Consider the following 27,186-nt stretch of genomic DNA (forward strand, 5'->3'; position numbering starts at 1 on the left):
GTACTTTATTGAGAAATGCAAAGTAGATGGAGTCAATAAGAATGTTTTTGTGTTCTTTTTTTTTTAACTGTGAAAGGTGGGTTCCTAAAGGAACCTTCCTTTGGTTGTTGTTTGATGTATTTTTTTTTTGCAGGAGAGGTTAGACCGTAAGGTGGGGAGGGAAATGAGGGAAGAGGCACCAAGCACTTAAATGGAGGGGCAGGTGGAAAGGGGAAGATGATGTGTGTGTGTTACTTCTATGGTAGGGGCAGTGCTTCTCATGCTCCTTGATTACAGCTTCCAAAGCACTTTGAAATTGCTTCCCCCTGCATAGTGGTGTGTTGTAGTATACACAGAGGACTGTTGTCTTCGAAAGATATGGATCAACAGCCTCTTTTATTGTTTGCAAGGTCACTGCTGGGATTTTGTGTCCCACAGATGTAGGCTGTGTGGTTACATTATTTGTTGAGGCTGATGAGGTGGAGGAAGACAGCCTACTACTTGCTAAGAAAGGAACAACCTTTCTGAGAGCATTACAGCGGTTGGATTTGATGTGGCAGTGCATGCAGTTGGTCCCGTAGGAGTACTGTCCAGGTAGTTTGCGACTGAGTACACTCAGTGCATTTCACTTTGTTAGCTTTAGCCTTTGGTACATTCCCAACAGTGGTAAATAACTGCCACACCCATGATTCTCTCTGGGTGCTAGAGGTAGGCACTGCTTCTAACTCATGTTCTTGGTAGTCTTCATTGTCTGTCTTTGGAAGTACTGGGCTTTTTTTGTTGTGTAGGCGGCTCTTGGGAAGGAGGGATGGCAATAGCTGATGCCATTTGTAAGATAAATAGCAGTTTTGCTAATATTCTTCCAAGTATGTGCTTTGTACTAGATAGATTGTTAATGGATAATAAGTTTAGGTGTAGGAGCTGTGCAAGGGTACATTTTGAGCTTGAACGTCCTAGTTCGGTAGAAAATGCAGTTCCAAACTGTCCTCGAAGCACGGATCCGATTGCAAAGTGCGGATGCGTTCCCGGAAATGTCATCATTCCGTGCATGGTCACATGGCACTGTGCGGAAGGTTCGTGATGACGCAGACATTCGTGGACGTCAACGGATGCAAAAACAGTGGAAAAAGTTGCAAAAAGTGTATAGAAGTGTTCAAAATGATCCTAGAAGGTGGGAAATGGCAGAGTTTTAAGGTGAAACTTTGTAAATTGGACAAAAATATTTCTATATTGGGGTAAGTATGATATTAGTAGGTTGTAAGAAAATAGCATGCACTGGTAAAAACCCATGAAATTCAATGAAAAAACATTGTTAAAGGGACGTTATGGTAAAACCGAAAAACCTCAGAATTTCGCCAGTTATGGTAAGCTAAGCAATCATAACTCGTGGCACCACCCTGCACGGATAAGACTAACAACCAGGACATCACTGATGACATCACACGTCATTGATGACATCACTGACGACCTCGCATGTGAAATTAATTTTGATGAAAAGTCCCTACAAGGGTTGTTAACAAATTTTCAGGGGTGATCGGGAGACCTATCATGAACTACTTAATCTATTAAAGAATGTACTCATCTAAGCAACATTGTATTGGAGTGTTGCTGTTAATACAGGAACCTAACCATACATAAACATAGGCAATGGCTGCAGCATGCACCATAGAAGAACAACATTTATAATCTTGTCATTTTGGATAGTACATTAATGAATGCTACCTTATCAGAGTTTCAGTAATGTTAAACATGTAATAACGAACAATTCAAGACTTTCTACACACGTGTACTAGTACAAACAATACAAGTGAAGACCCACAATACATACAAATCAGAGGAACATACAGGGAAACTAAAGTAAGGAAGAAAAACAGCATCATCAAACATTTTAATAACATTAAAGTTTATCTTCATGTATACAAATGAATTTTTTGTTTGAGGCATGCTTATTGCTCCATGTATGTGCACCATGAGCTGAGACCAAACCCTAAGGAAAGTACTTAACATATGACAAGTTTAATGTCTAGATATATAGCACCTTTTGAATTTTAATATTGTGACCGTCAGTGAACAAAACCACCTGGCCTAGATATGTCAGTGAACAAAAAAAGTAGCCCAGATATGTGATGTCATTAGAGATGTCATCAATGACATATGTGATGTCATCTTTGATGTTGTGGGTGTTGGTCTTCTCAGTGCACAGTAGTGGTGTGAGTTATGGTGGCAAATATCTGAGGTTTTTTCGGTTTTACTTGTAACCATAACATCCCTTTCACAATGTTTTTTCATTGAATGTCATAGGTTTTCATTAGTGCAACTTAACTATAAAGTCCCTTTAATAAAGTTTTTTCAGTGAAAAAATATATATATATTTCACTGGGTCATTGCAGTGATTTCCAGGCTATCAGACACGTAATTTAGTAATTAGTACTATGCTATCATTATTTCATACATTCACTGGGACAAAATTGATGGTCCAAACAAATGTTAGTAATGTAAAGTTGTAGTTTTGCTGTGTGTATATTAATTTATATAATATGAGATCTGCAGTGACTGACAAAATCTTGTTTACTTCATTTGAAAGTGCCATGTTGAGAATGCTGGATACAATTCTTCCAGCGTGGGGTTTACAGAAGTGAAGGACCCAATGGCTGTGCAATATTATAAATGCATTTTTTAAGTGAAATCTAAAATAGTTCCTGATCATGTTCAGGAGCTGGAGGTGGGCAAAACAATGGCAATTGTCAATCGAGGCGCTAAAAGATGTTCAACTCTATAGGAAGAAGATTAGTACGTGACGTGGGTATTTTAACCATCCTCAAGTGAGTCTTGACTCCAGATCTACAGAGCAACATTACGTTCACTCCTGAAATGACTAAAATGGAATCTGTGAGACAAACTTTTTGACAAAAGTGTTAGATCGTAAAACTATTTTTAATAATGAAATTGCGAACTATTTGGTTAGTGAATTTGCATTTATTGGTTTTAGTGTGCTATAACAAAGATATTTTTAATTGAGTCAATGGATATGTTAAAGAAAAGGAAAATAGGAGAAAGATAATGAATGGGATTTATATTGTTGCACAACTTTGAACCATGATTACCATATTGTACCGACTTAATGAAAGCATTTGTCAAAAAAATACTGTGGCGATTAAGCAGAATTACTGAATATTTGTTTCTGCTGGTGGTGTTCTGTTTGATAATTAATAGTAACTACACCTGTTATCAAAGTGTAGATCTCCATTATACACATCATGCATATCACATTATGAATGTAAGATCAGTTTCCTACAACTATACTAATTTTGATTGCCCGTGTTTTCTCACATAACTTAATCAATATTTGAGAGACTTACATCATGTAAACATCTACTCTTCAAAGCATTCATGATTGGCAATATGCCATATACCTTTAATGAGTACTGGTTGATCACTTTCATCATTAAAAAATAAAAACTATGAAACCTCTCAGAATTGCTCCAGGCACTGGATCAGCAGAATGAGTAATCACAAATCCAAAACAATGTTGTCCCCGAAGAAACAATTTTCCAACATGTATACTTGCATTCAAAAGCTTGGTCAACTCTTTTTCAAAGTCTCCTTTCTTACCTGGATTCTTAATGGATTCTACTAGGACCCTGTAGTTTGTTTTATTTGCACTCAGTCCCGCTCTAACATCTTCAATTCGCCATAAATCCTTCTGCATCTGTGTTTTCTCCTAATATTAAGGTGCACACAAAACGACAAGACCAACAATGTTAAATCTTGCACAAAAACAAAACAGACCCCTTTTACATGATCACAAACAACATTGAACAGTAAAGGCTTTTGGATTCCACCACAAGATATGAAACTGTACAGCAATAAAAAATGAACCCATCTTAAAATATATGATTAAACACATGGGATTAGTATAATGGACAGGCTGACTAGAAACTGTATCTTGATCTTTGGCAACACAGCATTTTAAATGTTTGGACATCACCCAAAAAGGTCAATGTACAAAGTGTCCATCATATAGAGGAAAAATAATCAGGTGGAAGATGAGGGTCAATCTATACATGTAAGATTTTTGTGGAATAATCTTTGAAACCATCATGTCTATCTTTGCCTAGATGTAGATTTGTAAGCGCAGCCTGGTTAGACTGGATGTCGAACATGGTGGGGTATGGTTGCTAGGTGCTCTGACAGACTTGCCTCTTGGAGGGCATACCTGCAGCCTTGTTCTGAACCTCATTTCTCAAATCATATTGACCAGATAGCGATAAAAGGTACATCAAAAAGGATGAAAGTTAATCCCTAGAGGTTCCCATCTAGGCTGTTCCCATATAGGTTAGGCTCAGCATTCTCCCTGTAAACCATGCACCAGATTCTGCGTTTCAGGAAAAATGCAGTCCACTCATGGCCAAGGATTTAATTCCCTGGACATCTCAAGTCCTTGTGAATAGACATACATGGTGTCTAGTCTTTAAGACCGTCGCTAATGAAACCAACATGACAAGGAAGGACAATGTCTAGGTGAAGAGCTCAACAAAGAACAGGGCCATCTCTGCCCCACTTCGAGGTTTGAAATACCTCGGCTACACACAGGGATGCACAGATCAGTGCCTTCTTGCCCTGGAAACACAGCTCACCTTGTGAATATAAGCAGCTCAGGTTTTGCATGTACATATTATTCTGCTGCATAACAGAAGAGACAGAGTTTCTAAACAAAAGAAAGTTTTGCCCTTGGGTTCACAGGACTTGTGGGAAGGCTCAGGACTTACCACATCTCCCAAAAAAACGAGGCACACATACAAGACTTTGGCAAAATGTGACCACTTTTTAGGACACTTTCTCCTTAAGAGCGCACAAGGGGCTAAGAGAGTTGGTATTAGGTGACTGAAGAGGACAGGTATGGAAGGGCAAATAAACCATAGCCTGGAGCTTTATTGAAATTCCTGGTCTGTGTCATTGCCACATTTATGAGTGAGGCAAGGTGCTGTGTGGAAGACCACAATCGTGCCAGGCATTATAGCCTTAATAAGAGAATTTCCTCCCACTTCGGGATCCAATGTAATGCTTCAATGACATTTTGGATTAGATGATTTCGTTACACACAATTAAATAATGATTAAAAATGGCTGATGCATTTAACTTTTATATGAGATGAGGCTGTGCTGTTTATTTTTTAAATGAAGACACATGGACACCCACATTGCTGTATTGTTGTTCAATCCCTACATAAAGAAATAAGGCAAAGGGTGTTCTCTATTTTTAAGCCTTTGAACAGCAGAGGATCTTTTGCTTGTGGTTGATGTTTATATCCAAATGAAGGTGTGAGGAGTTTTAAAGAAAAGCCTGTCAGCTGCTCAGTGCGGCAGCACAACTTCTTCTCCTGTGAGGACACATATGTAGTTTGCGTTAGTTTGTTCCTTAAATTATCGTTATGACAATATCGCTGAAGCTAGGTCTCCCGGGAGAGCACCTGCAGGTTTGATGAGTTCTCTAGTGAGGCCCATGTCCATGCAGCCATACATGCCTTCCAGCACACTGTCCACGAAGGGTGGAGGCCTCTACCAGTCTTGGACCCATCCTGGATAAGACTGGGACCATGGCAATTGTTCAGGGAACTACTGTTTGAGGTTTTTGATCACAGTCATTTGCAAATTGGTAAAAAATCAATGGTAAAAAAATACAAAATGTAATTGGTATTCTCAGTGAATACACACAGAGGTCAGAATGTCATAGGCCTTTCACTTCTAGTTTTAAATGCACAATCATGATCTGATATGATAAATGTTCCCTGTACACTCTTGGAATGGGTTTGGTGGTCTCAGGAACCCTCTGTCAGAGAGAGTTGTGTGTGGATGTACATAGGTGTGTGTGTGTACGTATGTAGTATAGCAGTTTAGATATTAAACGCCCTCTCACGCTCATCTTAAATATGAGCATTCTTGTGTGTCAAAGGAGAGCATAATGGATTCTAGTGTTGACAGCCCTCTTCCTTTTCTTCCTTCAAAGAGGGTCCTCCCAGTCTTCAGTCTTCATTGTGAAGAAGATGGTGCAAAAGCGTGCATCACTTACCACTAAGAATTCTAAAAAGGAGTACATTCCACCCTTCAGTATCCAGCTCCTTTCTAGTGTGACCATAAATCTCACTTCCCACACATATATAACAACCTGACTAGCTGAAAAGTATGCTCCCGTGTGCAGAACTTTCTTTTTTTTTCCTACTTCTTGATGTTGTATGGCTTGGGATGTTATTTGCTGGTACTCCAGTCAAGACTCCCCCAGCCCGCCCGAGCTTTGTCCAATCACCCACACAGCTTCTATGCCTACTGTGGAAGTGGAGGACCACACTACAGGTTTACGGAATTAAATAGTTTGACAAAAAATAGTATAACCTCTGTTTGGTCTACTAGGAATGAAAGTGTTTAACTGTCAAAAAGCCACACATTTAAGAACATAATGTGCATTTTAATAGTAAACAGAAGTTGAGAACATGCTGGTAGTTTGAGGTATCCGAGTTGAAAACAAAATATGGACCCCATCAAATGAACTTAAAGGGAACCTCTTACCTTAACATAAAAACGTCTTTGTAAAGAGTCTGTGTTTGTAAGAGGTGTGTGTGGGGGTGTGTGTGCGCGCTTGCACTGGGTTCCATAGCCACAGAGCAGGTTCAACATGTTGGATCATTTTCCAAGTTTCTAACCTGGGAATAAAACGACCCGTTCATTTGTTCTTGTAATGCTTGCCGGAGCAGGTTGACATCGTTTTCAAGTTTCCGATATTCATTCCAGGCGTTTTCCATCTCCTGTCAATATAAAGTTTTGACATCACTCAACAAAGTCAATGACTTAACAACAGACGCATAACATGTAATACAAACATATGTGCAATTTGCTGAAAAATACAATACTCCTGTAATTTGAAACATGCTATGCCAAGGCATCAGGTTTATACAAGAACTCTGCATCGCATCTGGGCAATGCAGGAAACAGGACGAGCAGTAACGCGACATGCACATTACAATCGTGTAGCAATATTTACAATTTCACAGCTGGCCATATTTACTAGTATTTGCGACCATAAAGAATACACAGTAAATCAGGACAGAGGATTGAAAGCTTAGTCACAACGTCTGGGATCACAGCCAGGCGGTTCTTCCTATCACAGAATTGTTGTGCATCTTTGGATGGTTTGAAAGACCCCAAACTGCAACTATCATTACACCTTGGTACCAGGGTGACCACACCGTCTTTACAAGTTTGGGAGAAGTTGAAAAAAATGGAGGTAACCGGATTTCCTCCAGTTTTTTCCTCCTCCTGATCATGAGTTGTGGTAATACCTCAAGCATGCGCACGGAGCTATTACCTCCAAACCAATGGAGGAGTTCCCTTCAATGGAATTTCCTATGGTGGTAGTTTTTTCATTGCCCAATGAAGGTGGAAATACAACAGCTACTAATGGTGGTAACTGGAATTCCGCTAGGAGAAATTAGTACTGTCAAAAGCGCCATTCTCATAACAATGTTCATTATGCTGTAATGATATTAGGATATTTTATATTTCTAAAGTCCAGGTTCACCCATACTGCGGTTGGCACGCTCCACTAGTAGAATGAGCTGATAAGACTCAACTATTGAGAATATCAGGTTTGTGCAAGGCTTTGAGAGCCAACGAGCCTGAGCCGGAGTGAAATGATTTCCATAGTGCCTCTTCGAGGAATAAAAATGATGTCCAGTCTTAACAAACCAGTGATACCTTCCGCGCGACGAACAACGCTCACTAGAGGATCCCAGAGCTCTTGTTAGTGTGTAAGGTATCATCCTATCGAAAAATGTGGGCCTCAGCTATGGAAAGGCCAATTTGCATCTAGATAAGAACTTCAATTGCATCTTCTTTTACAAGATAAATCAGTGAAGGGCATGGATTATGTAAGGCCTAACTACATTGCTTTGTTAAAGGTAATGCACAACCTGATCAAATATTTGATAATAGGAGGGGGGACCCAAAGGAACTACAATATTATTTTCAGGTAAACAGGTTGACAATATAGCTGTTCATCTAAGACCAAATGTACTGGTTTATACTGTGCTGATCAATGATCAAGCCTAGATTTGAAATGTTGTTCACTTCCTCAGCGGAGTGGCTTTTGCTTAAACAGTCCTTCAATTTAAGCATATTATGAGACATACATTCAGCAGAGTAGTCACACGGCTCCTAAAATTAGAGGCAGTGACATGTCCATCCATACAAATGATGGCCTCAGTCACGTTGATGTGCATAAAAAAGCTGAAGGACCTAATCAGGTTGGAGAATACTGGCATATATTTATACGGACGGGTGGAATTACAAAGCCCTGAGGCACTCCATATGGTCTCTGTCCATGCTCGACTTAACATAAGGATAGAGATTAGTTCTGATAATGTAGCTGCTCTATAAACATAGAATACCAGCACCAAACATGAGCTGTGGGGTCGAATATGGTAATTCAAAGCAGCCGCTATACTAAGAGTACTTGAATTGCTATTATTAATCACACATTCTTTACCCAATGTCTGGATTTTCTTTCTTTTTAATATACTCAAACTTTGGCAAATGATTGCCAAGCGTGTGTGAACAGAGAGCCAGCATTGGCCACCGATTATCTAAAGTAAGAGGCCTGTGTGTTGGTGACAGTGGAGACTCAAGGCTGCAAGCAAGAAAACAAGGTACTATGTCAACATCTTGGCTAACGAGGTGTCTATTAGAGAAAACAGCATATTGAATTTGGACGGTGGGGGGGTGAACAACATAACCGAGGGAGAGGGAAATGATTCAAGAGCATCTAACAAGGCGGGTGCACGGTGGAGGTCTGGGAATGACTTATTAAGAGTTAATGAGATGTTCCTTAAAGTGTGGCTCTTCATCTGTCTTGAAAATTGCATTAGTGAAGGAGCAAGTTTGGAGAGCATAGGAATGTTGTTCTAGTTGAAAGGAGCATCTCGGGTGGATGTTTATTGGGGATTTTCCTTCTTGCGGGTTTGTGATTTCCAGCTTCTGCTGCCTGGTAGGCTGGTACTGTGTCTCTTTGCCACATGTTCCAAGCCAGCTGCCTTTCGCCACTTTTGCGATGCTACCACTCCTGTGTAATATCTTGTATATTCATGGAACCAAAGAGGCAGTCCTGTTTAAGTACTATTTTCCCCTCACGACCCTTCATCTATGCAACATGAGTAAAAGCTGTGTAATTGTGTTGCAGCTTGAACATATTTGTGTTAATTGTGATCATTTTGTGTCACAAACCAACTCTAAAAGGGACCCAATCTGTAGGAAAGTCAGTGGATTTGTGTAGGAGTGTAAGCACACACATATTCTAAAGAAGCATCTCTGGTATGTTTCTTTCCCCAACAATAGCAAACACGTTAAGGATTTCATATTGAACTCATCTTCAAAGAAGGTTTTCCCAGGTTTCCAGTGGATTTTTTCAGTAAACGATTCTAGGTTTACACCTAAATGGTGAACAGAGAACTGGTGCTTAGCAGCTGAGAGTAAACGTGTTTCTCTTCCCCATTTCTCATAAGCGTAGGGCAAAGGTGTGTGGAGAAGCTTCATATGCTGTTAGCAGTGCCTCTACTGTTGAGCCCATCCTTTTTGTGTTAAAGGATAGCACTGCACCAACTGATCGATCCATTACAAGGTTTGTTCTATGCAGTTGTTAGCAAACCAAATTCCGGGTATTCACACTAGGTAACTTTCTCCTAAGAGATATTAGTCAACAGGAATTTCCTTTTCTGTGTTATGTTCTTTCCAGCCATCATAACGCTGGATTTAGCAGCATTACCTTGTAGTGAATGATTACAGCTCATCAGTCAAGTTGAGCGAGCGTAAAATTCAAGTCTCCGTATTGAAGGCCAATATTACACTGTATGCAATCAAAAGGATACAGAGTCTGCAGTTACCATCTTTATACAGGTAATCCCCTACCACCTGCAAGTCTGTGCTGATATAATTATTGTACAAGATAAACAATAGAGGTCAAAGAAAATCATTGTCAGACGCTTCTCTCAATTTTAAAATAACTGTTTAATGTAGCCAAGATAGCCCAAAGTGTACCCAAGTTAATTGCACTAAACGCAGTACAAAATCTGATCAAGTGGATAATTTCTCTATGTACAGCTTCTTGACTAAGATTATACACTGGTCTGTACCTGTGTTTTAGTTGATGCACTGACCTATTATGCATTTGCTTGCCTGAAACCCAAACTGACAGAGTGATGCAAACTCTGTTTATCTATTCCATTTGACCAGACTTTCACAGATAACACTGATACATAGCTTGGAATTCACAGTACCGGCTAAACTCAAAGGAGGCCTACTCCTCATGGCGGTTTTGCCACATTTGTTTGCTGAATTATTAGTGGGGTGCAGGGTTAGGGTACATTTACTTAATTTTGGGAGTAGGGGAACAGGTGGAGGGTGTAGAATGCGATGTGGAGCTGCCCCCCCCATAAAAATGCTGCAAAATTGTGGGGGCAATCGCCAGAACGAGTTGGCTTCCCTGCGTGTTGTACCAGATGTGAATTGAGATCTAAAATGGTGATGACCCTATGCGACAAGGGAGTGATTAGGAACCGTTCTGAAGATGGGAACAATAACTGATTTTCACTAGGACTATTGGACAGAATTATTTGCTGCAAAGGCATTGAACACACTAGTCAAATTATAGTGTCATATGACCTCTCGATGTGCTGCATTATTGGTGTTGATAATTGCCCTTTCTACTTTCTTATCTCAATAATTGGCAACCTAAAACTGATACAATCCTTGACAAAAGTGGGATTGGATAGATTAACATCCACAACAGACAAATAATGAGCAAAACAGTGCTCATATTTGAAAATGTGTGACCCAAAAGAACTCAAAGATTATTCTGGGTAATATGATAATCAACCTATTTTGCAACAATCTGCCCACAGACTTTACAATACTTTTTCATGAGGTCCTTTTTAGCTTTCAAATTTGGGATTATATTTAACTAATGTGACGCATCCTTAGATGCTGTCACTTCTCCCACAAGGGGGAGCCCCTTCCCATGAGGCCAGGGAGGTGAGGCCATGACCCAGATAGTCCCCCTAGGGGTGGCACTCAGCAGGAGAATCTCATGGGGAGAGACTCCCCCCTCTAGGGACAAGGACGAACATCTAGAGAGAGCACAGTATAACAACCCTCACCCAAAACCTTACACACCGCCCTACTATTTAGATCCCAGCACCTTACCCAATACTTCCATGTACCTCTACAAACCTGCAGATTCACCAACTACTAATAGTAGATCCAGGTATTGCTGCAGTGCCTCAAAAGCGGACAAAACACAAGTACTGAGACAAGGTGGATCAAGAGAGGCATAACTATTACCACAGAGCCTCTAACGATAAGGACTGGTGTTATGCAAGGGTGGGACAAGCATTATAATAAGGAAACTGAAGTAGGATTCTGTGTCAGCTACCTGGGAAGTTCAAACTGGGAGAAGGGAGCAGAAAGGCGATATGTCGCCAACGTTGAAGCAGCAGGAGGCCAACTAATACCAGGACTGACGAAGGAGTTGCAGTCACCCACCTGTTATGAGGTGGACCACCAGGTCCAAACGGGTACCGTTCCCGAGTGGGGAGCGAGAGGGCTAGACATTGCAGATGCCGAAAGAGCAGGGCTCGAGGAGCCGCAGGAGAAAGTAGCCGGTCAGATCATAAGGGAACCAGAGAGGTTGGGAAGAAGAACCAGGAAGCCTGGAAGCCGGTGACACCACCTGTTTGGGAAACAGGTCACAGGAAACACAGACAACCCAGCAGGGTGGATTGGAGAGCCAAGCATAGCCTCGGGGATAAAATCCCTTGTCCCAGTGGGAACAGAAATACCACTAGCCACCAGAGAAGGGTCTGGGACCTGCATGGAAATACAGAGAGAGCTAGAGGGAGTCTCCTGGTGCTTGAGGTCAAGCAGAGCCACCAGGGAAGGGTTGCACAACCGAGAACCGAAACCTAACGCAAGTCATGTTCTTCATGGCAGTGCCTGGAAGGGAAACAACCCCAGTCTGCCAAATCCACATAATAAGGAGATCCGGGTTTGGAACCCAAATCCACAAGGGAAGACCAGTATATGCTATCTTCTTCGGGGCAGTACTTGGCAGGGGAGTGAACCAGGCCTGCCAGAACAAACCAGTAGAGTGTTGAACTGGGAAACAAAGTGTGCAATGGGGCCATTGGAAGGGAGACATTGCCCCTGGAGCTGTGAACTGTGAAAGAAAGCCTGAGAAATGCCAGGGGAGGGAAGACATTGCTCCTGGTGTTCTGAACTGTAAAATAAAGCCTGAGAATGGCCAGGGGAAGGGAACCATTCCCCCTGGTGTTGTGAACTGTGAGATAAAGATGGAGGAAGCCCAGGGGACGGGAATCATTCTCCTAGTAGCTGAACCCGCTAGGAGGATCAAACCAGTGATCGAGGGGAAGGGAGTCATTACCCCTCGGATAACAAAACAGTATCATTTCTGATACAGAGTGCCAGAGTATCTGCAATCCTTTTAATTGTTTGTGAAGTACTAAACCCCGGGGAAGGGTATCACTCCCCCTGGTAAGGAACTTGCAACCAGAACTGTGCCAAGCAGTCCAGGAGCAGGGAGCCATTCTCTCGGGCCATTGGTGCTACTTATTAGTTTAGTTAGATGTTTAAGGGACAGAGATAGGGACATTTTGACACATGACAGTGGACTCTTAGTTACCAAGACATCCTGACAGACCCATTAGCACTTTTGTTAAGGTAGGGAAACCCCTCATAGATATAGGTAAAGATATGTTATTGTTGAGTTTACTGATCTATGTGTTATGTAAGTAGGTCGTACTTAACAATGATGCATTCTCTTCATATCTGGCCAACCGTCGCTCTCGTGAGCTGATGGAGTTAATCTTCCAGCCAGCAACGTCATCATTGGACCCTCTGCAGTCAGCCTAAGCAGAGACTCCGCACGACACAAACCAGGCCTCCTAACATCGAAAGGTGAAGCTTGCTCTCTCACTCCACTCCGTTAAGAGAGTTATTGAAAAAGAATGTGAAGTTTGTGTGGTCGAGTGAATGCCATGAAGCTTTTAGGAAAATAAAAGAATGCATAGTGCAAGCACCCTCCTTGGGAGGGTTTGTGTCGGGAAGGAAAACTGTTCTGTCGGTTGATGCAAGCAATATGGGTCTAGGTGCAGCTCTGTCTCAGGTAGACTCTGGTAAGACTGAACATATAATTGCGTTTGCCTCAAGGCCATTGAGGGGAGCAGAAGAAAACTACTCAGTGATTGAGAGGGAGGCATTGGCGGTCTCATGGGCTGTAGCACATTTCAAATTCTATCTATGGGGTCAAACTTTTACGGTAAAAACTGACCACAAGCCTTTAGTCCAACTACTAGGCAGTGTAGAGTGGGCCAAAGGATCACCCAGAATTTCTAGATGGATGGTTGAACTCCTAACCTATGACTTCAAAATAGTGTACATAGCAGGTAGAGACAATGTAGTAGCAGACTGTTTGTCTAGGTTACCGGCAGAGGGCAAAGATTCAGAAGAAGCATTCTCAGAGCAGGGCGTTAGTATTTCTGAGGTCGAATACAATGCCATAAGTAGAGATGAATGGGAGATTGCTGATGGTGAGGATCTTGTATTGAATCAAGTCAAGGTGTGAGAACCGAAGGTATTTTCCATCATTGACTTGTCAGCGGCATATCATCAAGTTCCGTTGTCCAAAAGTTGCCAGCATCTCACAGCATTCATCACTCCCGAAGGGGTGTTCAAATACAATCGCATGCCTTTAGGGTTAGCTTCTGCTGCTTCTGTTTTTCAAAGTGTGATGGAGGAAGTGCTTAGAGGGCTAAGGAAAGTAACAGTGTTTCAGGATGACATATTAGTGTTTGCCGAGAATGAAGAAGAACATAATGAGATTCTGAGAGCTGTCCTTGTCAGACTCAAAGAATCTGGTTTGACTGTGCAAAGAAAAAAATGCAAGATTGCGGTTAGAGAGGTAGATTATTTAGGCCATAGAATTTCTGGCGATGGTATTTCTCCGAAAAAGTCCCTTATTGATAGCATCAGCGGTGCTCCCCAGCCACGTGACAAAGATCAATTGCGTTCCTTCATGGGGCTGGCGGAGTACTACCACAAATTTGTAAATGGTTTTGCCACCATCTCCACTCCGTTAAGAGAGTTATTGAAAAAGAATGTGAAGTTTGTGTGGTCGAGTGAATGCCATGAAGCTTTTAGGAAAATAAAAGAATGCATAGTGCAAGCACCCTCCTTGGGAGGGTTTGTGTCGGGAAGGAAAACTGTTCTGTCGGTTGATGCAAGCAATATGGGTCTAGGTGCAGCTCTGTCTCAGGTAGACTCTGGTAAGACTGAACATATAATTGCGTTTGCCTCAAGGCCATTGAGGGGAGCAGAAGAAAACTACTCAGTGATTGAGAGGGAGGCATTGGCGGTCTCATGGGCTGTAGCACATTTCAAATTCTATCTATGGGGTCAAACTTTTACGGTAAAAACTGACCACAAGCCTTTAGTCCAACTACTAGGCAGTGTAGAGTGGGCCAAAGGATCACCCAGAATTTCTAGATGGGTGGTTGAACTCCTAACCTATGACTTCAAAATAGTGTACATAGCAGGTAGAGACAATGTAGTAGCAGACTGTTTGTCTAGGTTACCGGCAGAGGGCAAAGATTCAGAAGAAGCATTCTCAGAGCAGGGCGTTAGTATTTCTGAGGTCGAATACAATGCCATAAGTAGAGATGAATGGGAGATTGCTGATGGTGAGGATCTTGTATTGAATCAAGTCAAGGTGTGGACTAAGACAGGGTGGCCTCACAAAAACATTGTAGAAAAACAGTTTGACTGCTTTTATTGCATAAAGGATGAGCTTAATTTATCAGAAGATGGTCTAAAGCTCAGGAAGGGTACCAAAGTGATTCCACCCAGCAATGTCAGATCCAAACTAGTGAGTATAGCCCACCAAGGCCATTTAGGGATGGGAGGAACCAAAAGATACATCAGGGAATTTTATTGGTGGCCGGCAGTGGACAGTGAAGTAGAGATGTGTGTGAAGAACTGCAGAGAGTGCGAGAAGAGTGATAAAAGTAAGGTGGTTAGGGAAGCACCCATTAGACCTGTTAGTGTTCCGGATGAACCCTGGAAAAAGGTGGCTGTGGATCTGATGGGCCCGCTACAAAATTTGGGGGAGAATCTCAAATACTTAATAGTATTAGTAGATTATCACTCAAAATGGATAGAATGGAAGGCGATTGGTGAGGCGACGACGGCCCAAATGATATCATTTTTTGAAGAAACATTTTACAGCGAAGGCTTTCCCACGGAATTGATTTCAGATAATGGTGTCCAATTTTGTTCTGACAAGATGGTGGAGTTTTTCAAAATGTTTGGTATAAGGCACTACAGAACAGCACTCTATCAACCCAGGGCTAATGGGCTGGTGGAGAGGGCAAACAGATTTGTAAAGGGAGGCTTACAGTTGGCAATGGCGGCAGGGTTGGATTGGCAGAAAGTGTTGAGGGAAATGGTTTGGAACTACTGCACGACGCCCCACACTGTTACTAAAGTCTCACCATTTATGTCTCTCAAGGGCAGGCAGCCAGGTACTAAACTCTGTCCAGGGTGGCTGGATTTGGCCAAGAGTGTGAATGTTGATAGGAATAAAATTGTGACACTTATCAGAGAGGCCCAAGATGCATACAAAGAAAGGTTTGACACCGAAAAGGAATCCAAGAGTTTGGTATGGAGAGGGGGTGAACTCGTGTATGTAAAAAAACCCAGAATGTCCCCTAAATGCATCGAGAGCAAATTTATTGGGCCTAAGAAAATAGCGGTAGTAAGAGGGAATGTGGTCATAATGGAAGGTGGGGAATGCTGGTCCATGTCAAAATTGGTGAAATGTAATAATAATGGTCAAGCAGTAGAGGATGGAGAAAATAGTTATGGAAATGACAATGGAAAGGACAATGAGTTAGTGTATGAAGCTTGAGGAGTGAGTAAGAGTGTTCAGCAAGATACTACCAGTACGGAATGAAGGAGAGGTAAACCTTCTTGGTTGCGAGATTATGTGCTAGAGTAACTCGGTGTTATTGAAAGGGGGAAGGTGTGTTGAGTTTACTGATCTATGTGTTATGTAAGTAGGTCGTACTTAACAATGATCAATATGGAAATATAGTTCTGAATGTGGATTCAGACCAATCACAATATTCTGTTCATGTATTATACTCAAGGTTCCATTTAAGGCAAGTGTATTCTTAGAGTGTTAGGGTTTGTGGAGTTCTGTGTTTAGTTCTGAAAAGATTCAGTTGGGTACTGCCTCTCCAGGTGGTGCCTGCTGTCGCTTGTAGCAGACTTAAATAAACAAGTCAATAACTACTGAACTGCTCAGCATCTATTTTTTAACAGTTATCTCTTTATTTTTACACCAAATAAAAGTCTATAGCAATAACTATGCCACCACGTGTGTCAGTCTCCTCCTTATGCACCCTTACACTAAACATTGTTTTAGAGTCTGTAAATCGTTGTCTGTAGATTTGATTACCTCACAAAATAGTTTTTCTTTCTACATTCATGATCACACTACTGAGCATCTAGATACTGGAGCTTTATTTATTTTCACCCATACATTCCTCCATGTGACCTTTCTACAACATCAGTCATTTGTTGCTGATTAATGTGCCACATACCGAGGGATTCTTACAGTCATCAATGTTGGGCACAAGTATCTCCTCAATTTGGGAAAGTGAGAGAGCAAACATTTTTTCTTCAACAGTTTCTACAGGAACTAGGCTTACTCACCTTCCAGTCTTTCAATTGTTATCCAAGTCAAAGTCTTGTTTCCATGTTTTCCAGTTGTGCATTATAGAGATGCACATTTATTCCAACCATGACTATTTGGCGTTTGTGGTCACTTTTGAAGCTGTAAGCTATCCAGTGTTTGGATGCCCACCACCAATTTTCCAGGCCAGAACATTAATAGTCTCTCTGGAAGGCGATGTCTTGGTTAGCAAAAGTGTGTGCCCTGAGCAGATCTACCAGAAACCTCCAACTATGTAAACCCAGACCAGCGATTTCAGTAAGGTTCATAATTCATCGACAAGACTGGAAACTATATCCCCAGGACAAGATATTCAGATCATTTTGAAAACCCAAAATGGAAACATTCCCTCTCCCTAAATCATCAGCGATAAGAGTGAGAAACCCCTGACCAGACTCTGAAGAACTTGTCTCATTCCCAAGCCATCTGGTCCCGGATTATAGATCAAATGAGGAAGAACTACATCTCCCTGAATTCCTCTCTCTTAGAGAAGTAAAACCCAGTGGATCTATACAGCAGCTTTATGGCGCATTACTATGCAGAAACGACGGTCATGGTGTCCAAGCCAGGGGGGATGCTCGAAAACATGTTCCAATGCTCAGCTCCGCAAACTCCACTGACAAGCCAAACAGAGGGACAACAAATCCACCAATGCCCTTCTCTCGCAGCCAGAAAATATGGAGCAGATCAGGGAGACACAAGGGCCAATTCAGATTCAGGAAGACCAGGGAAAAAAACTAAGCAACCCACAAGAGTGTTTTCCACCTTCCTGCCCTCCAAGAGAAGAGGGAATTCTATAGTGGACCTGTATCTCTCCCCATTTTAAACCCAGAGGAGCAAAGGGAAAGTGCAGCCTTTATCCATTCAGCCAAAATGACACCCACCGGGAGATACCCCTTCTTTCACACACTGTAAATAGGGTTGGTAAGGGTGGGGATGTCTCCCTCGCAGAAGCAAGCACAATGGGGAGAAACAGTTCCTTGCCTCATTAAAATCAATGTGCTGTAGGTAACACCAGTACCACCCCCTAACAGAGGAGAGAGAGTTATCAACATTTCAAATAGATATCTGCAGGGGAGGGAACCTTCAGTCACAGATAGGAACAGAACAGATCCAGCACTGCAGCCTGCCAGTCCTCGCAGCAGAGAGATAGATGACAGTGAGTTGGCACTTCAAAGCATGCCTGTTATTGAAAATGTGTGGAAACCTCACAACTCCTCCAGCCACCCAGACCAAAACTGTCCAGCCTCACCACTATGTTAGTACTAACCTCTAGGAAAACAGTGGAAGGTAGTTTGGTTGTTACAAAGCTGGCAAGATGTGGTGCTGGAGAGGAGAAGAAGATTGCTGAAGAGAAGATAGATACAGTGGGAGCTAGAGAAGCAAGGCAGATTGTAAGACCTGGAGCGGAGGGATTGATTGCTTGAGATAAGTTGCATGTTGCCTGACACAGTAAGTAAAGGCAGATTATAATATATGGAGAGAGTAGCCAGCCTAAGACCTGGAGTGGTGGAATGTGTGATGATGTCACAATTAAACCCCAGCCTAAAGTCTCCTCCCATGTGGCCAGGGGAAGGCAGCCACTAGCTGATCCTAATCCTGGGGGTGGTATCATGAGGTAGGATCCCATGGGAGGAGATGGCCATCAGGGAGACATTGTGAATCCATTGGGAAATACGCAGTATTTATTTTCTTCTCAGGATGAGATTTCCCTGATGACTAAATATCTAATGGCATACTGTCACTGTAAGGTTTCTGTGAGGAGTCAGAAATTCGAGTCAGACAACTTGGTAAAGGTTTTTTATAAGATGGCATTTTATTAACTCAAAAGGGTTTGATAAACACCTCACTGTCCCTACCCTGAAGAGAATTTCCTGCCTTTCAAAATAAACTAAAGGAAATACTCTAATAAAATAAATCTGTCCCACACAATTGTAGATGCAACATCTTATAAAGGGAATATATGGCAATATATGTTGGACCTAACTTATTTATGTTATATTTGAATAGAACAGACATAACTTATGTCCAACATTATCCATAAGAACCGTTTCTCCAGTTCAACATAGGAAAGTGCTCCAAAAGTCTCTTACTCAGACTTTAACCAGCACTTCAAATACATGACAAAGCTTAATCTCTCCACATGTACCAAAGAGTTCAATACAACTTATTCCTATGAAACAACACTTCCACAATTCATCTGTATCGACAGTAATGTTTTGTCAGGATTATTCCACAACAGTTCACAAGATACATTTAGTGGTCCTGCCACTTCTTCACAGCCTTTCACAACAGCACATTACTTCAATCATTTCTTCCTGGTCCACTAACCTGCCAGGACTACTACTACACAGTCCCTGCCCTGGTATACTCGCCTACCAGGACGAAAAGCTCCTAACACCACTTCAAGTACTTCTGTGGTAAAGTTTTACTTCAAACAATTAGTAAAGTATTTTGACTTTCAACAACATCAGTATTAACTACTACTTCTGGGAAGACATGATACACAATGGTGCTATTTGTTCCACTCTTGTGATTGCTACATGCAATGCAGGAAATGCTCCTCTCCTCCTGAAGGATTTCTACCAGGAGGGCTGCTCTCCGGCTACTCTTGTTTTCACACTCTTACATCAATCAGATGCTGGGACTGGCTTTCTACCACACTCTTGTGATTGCTACATGCAATGCAGGAAATGCTCCTCTCCTCCTGAAGGATTTCTACCAGGAGGGCTGCTCTCCGGCTACTCTTGTTTTCACACTCTTACATCAATCAGATGCTGGGACTGGCTTTCTACCACAATTGCTCTTCTTTGGCTTAGGCAATGCTTGTTTGGGTCTTTTCCAACTGTTACATGTTTCTCTCTTTGGCAATAGGGGTTAGAATTAGCTTGCTTCTGAATTGCCCTATCTTGGCTTTGGCAATGCTGGTTGTTGTTAACTTCTCTTAATATTAGCCTCTTTCGGCAATTACTTCCACCTTTATAAATACTAATACAGTTTACTTGTCTGTTCAAATTCTGCCACTTCAGGTACTTTGTATCAGTTTGGTATTCAAAGTTACTCCTTTTGTGACAGTTTAACTGCTTTACATCCATTCAGTGTCCAGAGTTACTTTTAACATCAGTTTGGTATACAAAACTACTGTTTATGGCCAGCGAACAATTATGGAGGGTTACACAACTCACTGGTTGCTGCATACGCATCAGCTCCCTCCGCCACAGTGACTTCTGCTTCCTCCGCCTCAATCTACACAGCAACCTGCTATGTTTTGTTTCCCGTGGGTTGCGTCAGTCAGGAAAGGAGCGTTCATCACTCACAGGATACTCCAGTGCTCGCCTGCCACTGGAGCACCAGTTAAAAGGGGGAAAGCTTTTAAATACAACGCTTCCCGCAACGCAACCCCTGCATTCCAGGCCATCAAAAGGGGTAAAGCTTTCCACAATAATGCTTCCCACTACGCAATCTCTGCATGTAAGGCCTTCAATATTGGAGACTCTCTTGGGACCATCATCCACTCGGCAAATAGCGATGGCTCCGGCGTATCCACTTTTCTTCTTCCTCTGCAACGTGGAGTCTTTGCAAGCACTCCATCTTCTATTAATCCTAATGGCCTGCACCTGAGGAGGCCATATATACTTAACAGTCCCTCTCAGTTGTGGGCCATTAGAACCACTGGACTGCACCTTGCAGTCTAGTACCTCCAAATCCCTCTTTCTAGTCCCAGTACTTTGGGCATTATGGGACTTGAAGTCCCCAATGCTCAAATTAACTTTTCCTTTCTGAACATTGGTTTTAAATTTACCTACTTCACTTCCATTATTAATTACATATTCAAAAGGAATTTAAAAAGAGTTCATGATTGGTTTGAATTTAAAGGTGAGTTAGCTTTATCAGAACTTAAGATGCTAATGTTCTTAATGTGCGTTCTTTATGTCACTGGGCCTAGTAAGATTGTTGTTTTTATTCTCCCTGGTTTCCCCTCCCTTTGCTTGGTCACACTCTGAAACACTTGTGTATGAGCGCGATATAAATAAAATATCATACCATATCATAATGTTCTGATGTCCACATTAAACATTCTCCTGTTGACTACACGAGTTCTTGTCATTATAGATGTGGGCAACTTTATGAAGGCGAGCCTTGCGCCTAATAAATGATTGATTAGGACAGTTTCCCAACCACCAGGATGAATAGCTTTGTAATAGGAAACCTCACTCTGACAACAAGCCATTATATATTCTGGCATCACTGTGATCTCTTCCTCTGAGGAAGACAAATACAGGGTCTCACCCAACAGAGTCCTCCTTTTCCCTTGGGACCCTTCTCCTCCCAGGTGATCCTCCTGGCTTATACCACGACAGGGTTAGGATCAGGTAGCAGCTTTCTTTCCCCTGGCCAACTGGGAGCAGACTTTAGGTAGAGTCTTTGTGAGGACTCTGCAGGATCCATCACAGTTCCCTCTCCCAGAACTACCGAAAGTACCAAACACAAAGACCCTCTTAACAAGCATGAAGATGGTACACTGAGGGGGCAAAAGTTAATATCATAACTTCTAGTCATGATTCTCCCTTAAATCAAGATCTCAAACCCAAGGGGAAAACATCAACTCCCTTAATGACCTCCCCTAAGTCTGAAGACTTTCAGTTACCCCATCAGATTGGGTTAATTAATAATAAAATTACAAGAACGTTATGGACTTCAAGTCCCATAATGCCCATAGTACTGAGACGAGGAAGAGGAACTCAGAGTTAATGAAGTGTTAGGAGCGGTCTAGTTGTTTGAATGGGAAACACCCGAATGGGAGTGACAGCAGCAGAAGGGAGAAGCTGAAGCAAATGTTGCGGCGGCAGCAGGACGTTGTGTAGGAGAAACGGTAAATGTCAGTGAAACGTGGCCATGTAGAGAGCGTGCAACGGGAAGCATTACTGAAGAAAGCCACACCATGTGGTAGAGAAGCCCCCAACATGCAGTGGACTTCTCCAGCATTTAATTTTCACCGGCGATTGTATGGAGCTGCGAGAGCTCCATTGAAGGCCTGTGCGCACGGCAGCAAACCAACTGCAGCGATCAGAAACTGAAGAGGCCCAGATGAGACATGCAGCAACATCAGCGAGTCAGAATGAGACGCCACGACTGACCAGTGAATTGGCCTGACATAGGTGACCCCGGGGTGCTCCAAACAAGACCGCTAGGTGAGAAAAATTATTTTGAATACCAAACATTTGAATTAAGGCAAACTGGGTGCAACTCTCCTATGGAGGGATCCCAAATACGGGACTATTGTAACCCATATTGCCAAAGCCAGAGAAAAGTGATAAGACAAATTGGGCACAACTCTCCTAATGAGAAGTTTCAAATAGGGGACAATTGTGACCAGCATTACCAAAGTTAGAGAAGAGTGATATTTAGACAAACAGGGTGCAACTCTCCCAGAAAGAGATGTCAATTGGGAGCCAAGATGCTACATAGCCGGAAAATAAAGGTTGGAGGAGCAAAGCCCTCCTTGTGTGAGAGACCAAGCAGCAGAGAACTGTAACCTGAATTGTTCCGAAACCAAAAGACTATCAAGAGATGCAGTTGTTGGTTCAAATCTCATTTATGATTCTAGTGTGGAGAGTCGAGTACAAGCATTAGCAGAGAGTAAAAATGGTAGTAGTAGGAGTTAGACTTGGCAGGTGACAGAAACCTGAATCTGTCATCCAGGTGGCCAGGACATGGCCATCGCTATGGAAACCAGTTCCTAGGGGTAGACCAGTGCGGAAGGGTCACCTGGAGGGGGGGATGCTCGGGGAGTGGAAGTGGGACACCAACGGGTGAGGCGTAGTATTCCCCTTTTTATAACACCTTTTCCCCATCCTACCATGTAGGATACTCAGAATCTACCCCCCTTTCCCAGACAGGAACACTTTCTGACAACGGACTAACACCAGAGCCATTTATCTGACCTGTCCCAACACAATGGTCAGGCAAAGTCAGGCATTTGACCAGAACCACACACACCTGACAGCCCTTTCCCTTCCCCACAGGGATAAAAGGTGGAGCACAAGAGCACGCTATGAGCAAGGCAGACCCCACAGCGACACAACTAACCCAGGGCAGCAGTGCAAGAGGTGGAGAAAGAAGGAGAGAACTGAAGGAGTGACGAGAGAAGCAACATTGCCCTTTCTGACCCAGACCCATAAAGCCTCCGTTAAAGGAATCATAAAACCACGAACAATAGCCGACGTGTGTTGCAGCAGATATGAACGGTTCCTGGAGCCCTCCTACACTGATAACCAGGACAGGGAGAGATGCTTGCTACTGTGGTACCGGCCTTGACTCCGGAGACAAGAAAAGCCAATCAGTTCATCACAGCCGGTGAGTCGAGGGTAGAACTGATAAGAAACCGAACTGTTTTGAACAAAAGTTACAAATGGCAAATTGAGGGAAAATCAAAGAACCATTAACTCCCCAGGGAAAAAATCAGCTGCAGAGGGGCCTGGCATCACGTGGGTGCTCACTCGAGAGACTCTGGTTGATTCCCCTAGTGTAAAAACTACTGATACCAGAAGGCCATAGGAGAGCCGCAAGGCAAAGTTCAAAGTGGTCATACAGGGGTCTAGCAAAACCCCCCATGACATTCAAAAGTCTTTGACCGACAAGTAATTGGAAAACGAAGGGAAGTGAATCCCACATAGTGTGAAAGTAGAATGAACTGTGGGACTGGCAATCGTGGATCTGACAGAGGGATGCCTGCAGAACGAGTTGAGGCATGATGCTCCAATAACCATTGCGTGGAGCAGAGTGAACCCGACAGAGGGATGTCCACAGTGGATTGTCTAAAAGGACATTAAGACTTGTGGATGCAATATGGGAAATTGTTTAGGAAAAAGCCATAATGGACCCGACGCACGGAGGCTAACATTCGAGAAGGGTCTGAACCTGAAGTGGGGGATCGAAGGGTGAAAAGTCATCACACAATGTACATACGCAAAGGACATTTTTGTTTGGTATTTTGAACACATCAGGTCCTTGAATGCAAGAGACTTTTTCGTAGAAAAGAGACTTAACCACCGAAGACCCCGATACCTGAGAATGGAACTGTAGTCTCATGCTGGGAAAGCCTGAGTGTGTGCTTTGCTCCAGAGTCCCGCCTTGTCCCGTGCTCAAAACATTGGGAAGGGAGAACCCCGCTACCACATCCTGACATATTTTGTGAACACTTACTATCCCACACTCTTTTTAAAAAATAAGTTTTAAGGATTGCCAATAGGTTTTTTAGTATAGGCCCTTTTATTTGACAAGACGCCACTAGGACTGCCTTATTATTATTTGATGGTCGCAGCTTGCTCCCATCTTAGATTTAGGTTTAGATTAGGTTTTTTTCCTACCTACCTATACTGTTAATTAAACACCCTTGAACTGTGATCACTTTTGTGTGTCTTTACTGTTGCCACCATGAGTTCCTTACACAGGCGTGTATACCAGGAAGAAGATGATGATTTAAAGTACTGTGGTTATGGTAAAAGGTTGTGGTTCATCACCTTGTCTTGATGAACTGTTTCATTTCAGAAAGTGATTGTTGAACCATCCTGACTAAAGTGTTTCTTGTGAAGAAGTATGATATGCTAACAAGTGCTAGGCCTTTTGAAAAACAGACACTTGCAATTGATTTATATGTTTGGAAGAGGGACTTTGGTTTTTACCAAGCAGAAGGTATTTGGAGGAAACTAAATTTTCTTTTTACCAAGCAGGAGGTTGTGGAACAATAAACAATTGCTTTGAGTTGTCAACACTCTTTCGGAGGAGATATATTCACTTTACCAAGTGAAAGGACATATTGAATGAAAAATACCTTGTATTCTACATTGAATGGAACTTTGTTATTACACAGAACTTTCTTAAAAGTGAACTTTGTTTCAGATATTCCTGAATGGATCCATGGGATGGAATCCAACCCTGGGCACAAGAATTACTGTTTCCAACTTTTCAGTTTGAACGAATATGTTATTTTGAAGAATTTAAGACAGCCAAACAAACATTGTATAATTTTGTGTCATATTAGTATGTGGGTCAGATATTTTTTGGACACTATACCATTTTTCTTTAGCCTTAGTTTGTTAGGCAGGGGCATCCTTGTTAGGTTAGGGAAAGATTGGGTTTGTTCCACCCCTTTTTATTTAATAAAATGGTACTTTGGGAGAAAACCTTTTTGTCCATCTCGCATTTCTGACCCCTCACAAATATTACAGATGAAAGAAGGCAACACAGGAGAAGTGGAGGGGAGAAGAGGCACCATTTTTGAAGACGGAAGACAAGCTCCTACAAGGAGGAAGGGTGAGCTGAGGAGTTTACCCCAAGAAGAGAAGCTAGAAGATGGAGATTGGGGCACTGTATCACCAGCGATTGAAGACAGAGGCTGTGCCCTATGAACAGCTGGAGAGGGTGGTCCGGAGAAAGGACTGTCTAGTTAGATGAGGCATTTTGCCTTTAGGCTTTCAACTAAAGCTACATAGCTGTTTAATAGGAGGGGTTACTGATACCAACACCAACACGGGGTCGAGTACTATCTAAGTTAGGGTGGGATTGCCATCCTTCTCCATCTAACATGGCAATCCCATCCCTACGTTAGATGGAGAAGGATGGCCACTAGGCCAGTTGAAATACATAATAAAAATCCTTTAACTTCTTCTGTGAGTTGGTGTGTTCTTGAGGTCATCTTGGACAACAGTCCGACATGCATGGTGCACAAAAACAAACCTCAGCAGAACACAACAAATCCTTGATATGTGTTTCATCACAGACTAAATAGCTCCTTCATGTGTTTTTTAAAATGATCTCATTCATCTGCACAAAATGTAATGGTGCTAAATCTTATACTTGTTAGTATGAACAGTATGCCAGTTTATCAGTAGAAATGTGAATGTTTGGCAGAGCAAATTCTGGAAAAGGCTAGCAGAGCAGATTATCTATCAACACTAAAAAGCCCTTTGGGAAGGGTGCTCAGGAAATAAATGAATGTGACTAATATTATCCCCAAATGAAGAAGCTAAATAAACATCTATGACCCCAGAATGGGGATGTAAAAGTAAAAATAAGGCACCCCCCACCCCCTTCTGGATCAAAGCACACAGCTGAGATAGTGGTCATTTTACATTTCACCAATTAAAAAAAGTGTATGACTTCGAAAAGGTCTATATTGGTCCTTATTAACAAAACGTGTTTTTGATAATTAATTGAATGGGTGGAAACTTTAAGGCTCCACTGGACTAGCTCAATGTTTGCATCTTTTTTTTGTACTTTTAGCAGGGGATCCTCATATCCTAGGAGTCCTCAGATGGTGGTATGAGGGTGACTGCACCAGGTGAAGTGTACTTAATCTTGAGCACACAAAAGGCCAGAATGAACCAGAAACAAAAAAATTCTAATCTGAAGGTCCCTTGTAATGTATACTGGAAGTGCTGTTCTGTCAGAGTGGAAGGTTTAAAAAAGACACACATATTCTGTTCATATTTAAATTGGCTTTCACTAACCTGATTGACTGTAGACGTGTTATGTGTGGGAAGAGAAGTATTTTGACTCCTTAAAGTAAAGGAGATGGAATAGATTGGAAGGCCTGGTTTTGCGCTTTAACAACTGACTAATCGAGGGAATGTGTCCTTTCTCCCTACGGGGGAGCCTCCCCCTTTCAGGTTAGGGAGGTGAGCCCACTTTGCAAGACCCTCCCTAGGGGATTGGGAAAGTGGGACCTCAATGGAGACTCTCCCGTTAGGGGACAAGGACTCTCATTCCTCCGAGGAACTCCCTCCACCATTCCCCATGATTGCATACATGGCACTATCCGATGTGCAAAACCATATTAAATTCCAAGATTTGGCTGAAGACAAAGCTAACCGGTACCATGATAAGCAAGAAAGAGACTATATCACTTTAAAGGAAAACCTCCAATTAACTGTGATGAAGAGATTTAAGGAGTACACGCTGACTGAAGGTGAACGAGAGGAACGCATAAGCAGCCAGAGGATGCCCTCTGGAAGCGTAACAACTGAAGGAGGCAGAGCTAGAGAGACAGACGCAGAGCCTACACCATTCAGAACTGCTTTGAATGTGAGAAGGAAATGCTGGAGAGATGGAAGGTGCAGATTCTGAGAAGCCGAGGAAACATGACGCCAATACCCGGTGGTGGCATTACCACGATGGTGGTGGGCAGGATGCCCACATAACTATGCTGGTACCACAATGCTGAAGAATCAGAGTCAGTCTGCGTACCAGAAGGGATACTGAGATGCCGAGAGAGAATGGAAAGAAGAAAACATCACCAAGAGCAAACCAAGAGAGAAACAGAATGGAAGAGAAGGTCCCGGGCAACTACATGCC

The 27,186-nt window shown here is 42.5% G+C and overlaps 1 protein-coding gene across 8 annotated transcripts in view; it reads right to left on the minus strand.

Annotated features, from left to right (window-relative positions):
• The window catches only part of PLEKHA7 (pleckstrin homology domain containing A7), a 1,516,580-nt gene that overhangs the window by 189,196 nt on the left and 1,300,198 nt on the right, over positions 1-27,186 (minus strand). For all 8 annotated transcript variants that reach the window (XM_069623767.1, XM_069623765.1, XM_069623764.1 and 5 more), the window contains 2 exons: positions 6,677-6,778; positions 3,592-3,700 (listed from right to left, as the gene is read on the minus strand). In XM_069623767.1, coding sequence (XP_069479868.1) covers positions 3,592-3,700; positions 6,677-6,778 — 211 coding nt within the window. The remainder of the gene's footprint in view (positions 1-3,591; positions 3,701-6,676; positions 6,779-27,186) is intronic.

The sequence above is a fragment of the Ambystoma mexicanum genome, chromosome 11 (assembly GCF_040938575.1).
Source record: "Ambystoma mexicanum isolate Mex_15411 chromosome 11, UKY_AmexF1_1, whole genome shotgun sequence".
In the NCBI taxonomy this organism is placed as follows: domain Eukaryota; kingdom Metazoa; phylum Chordata; class Amphibia; order Caudata; family Ambystomatidae; genus Ambystoma; species Ambystoma mexicanum.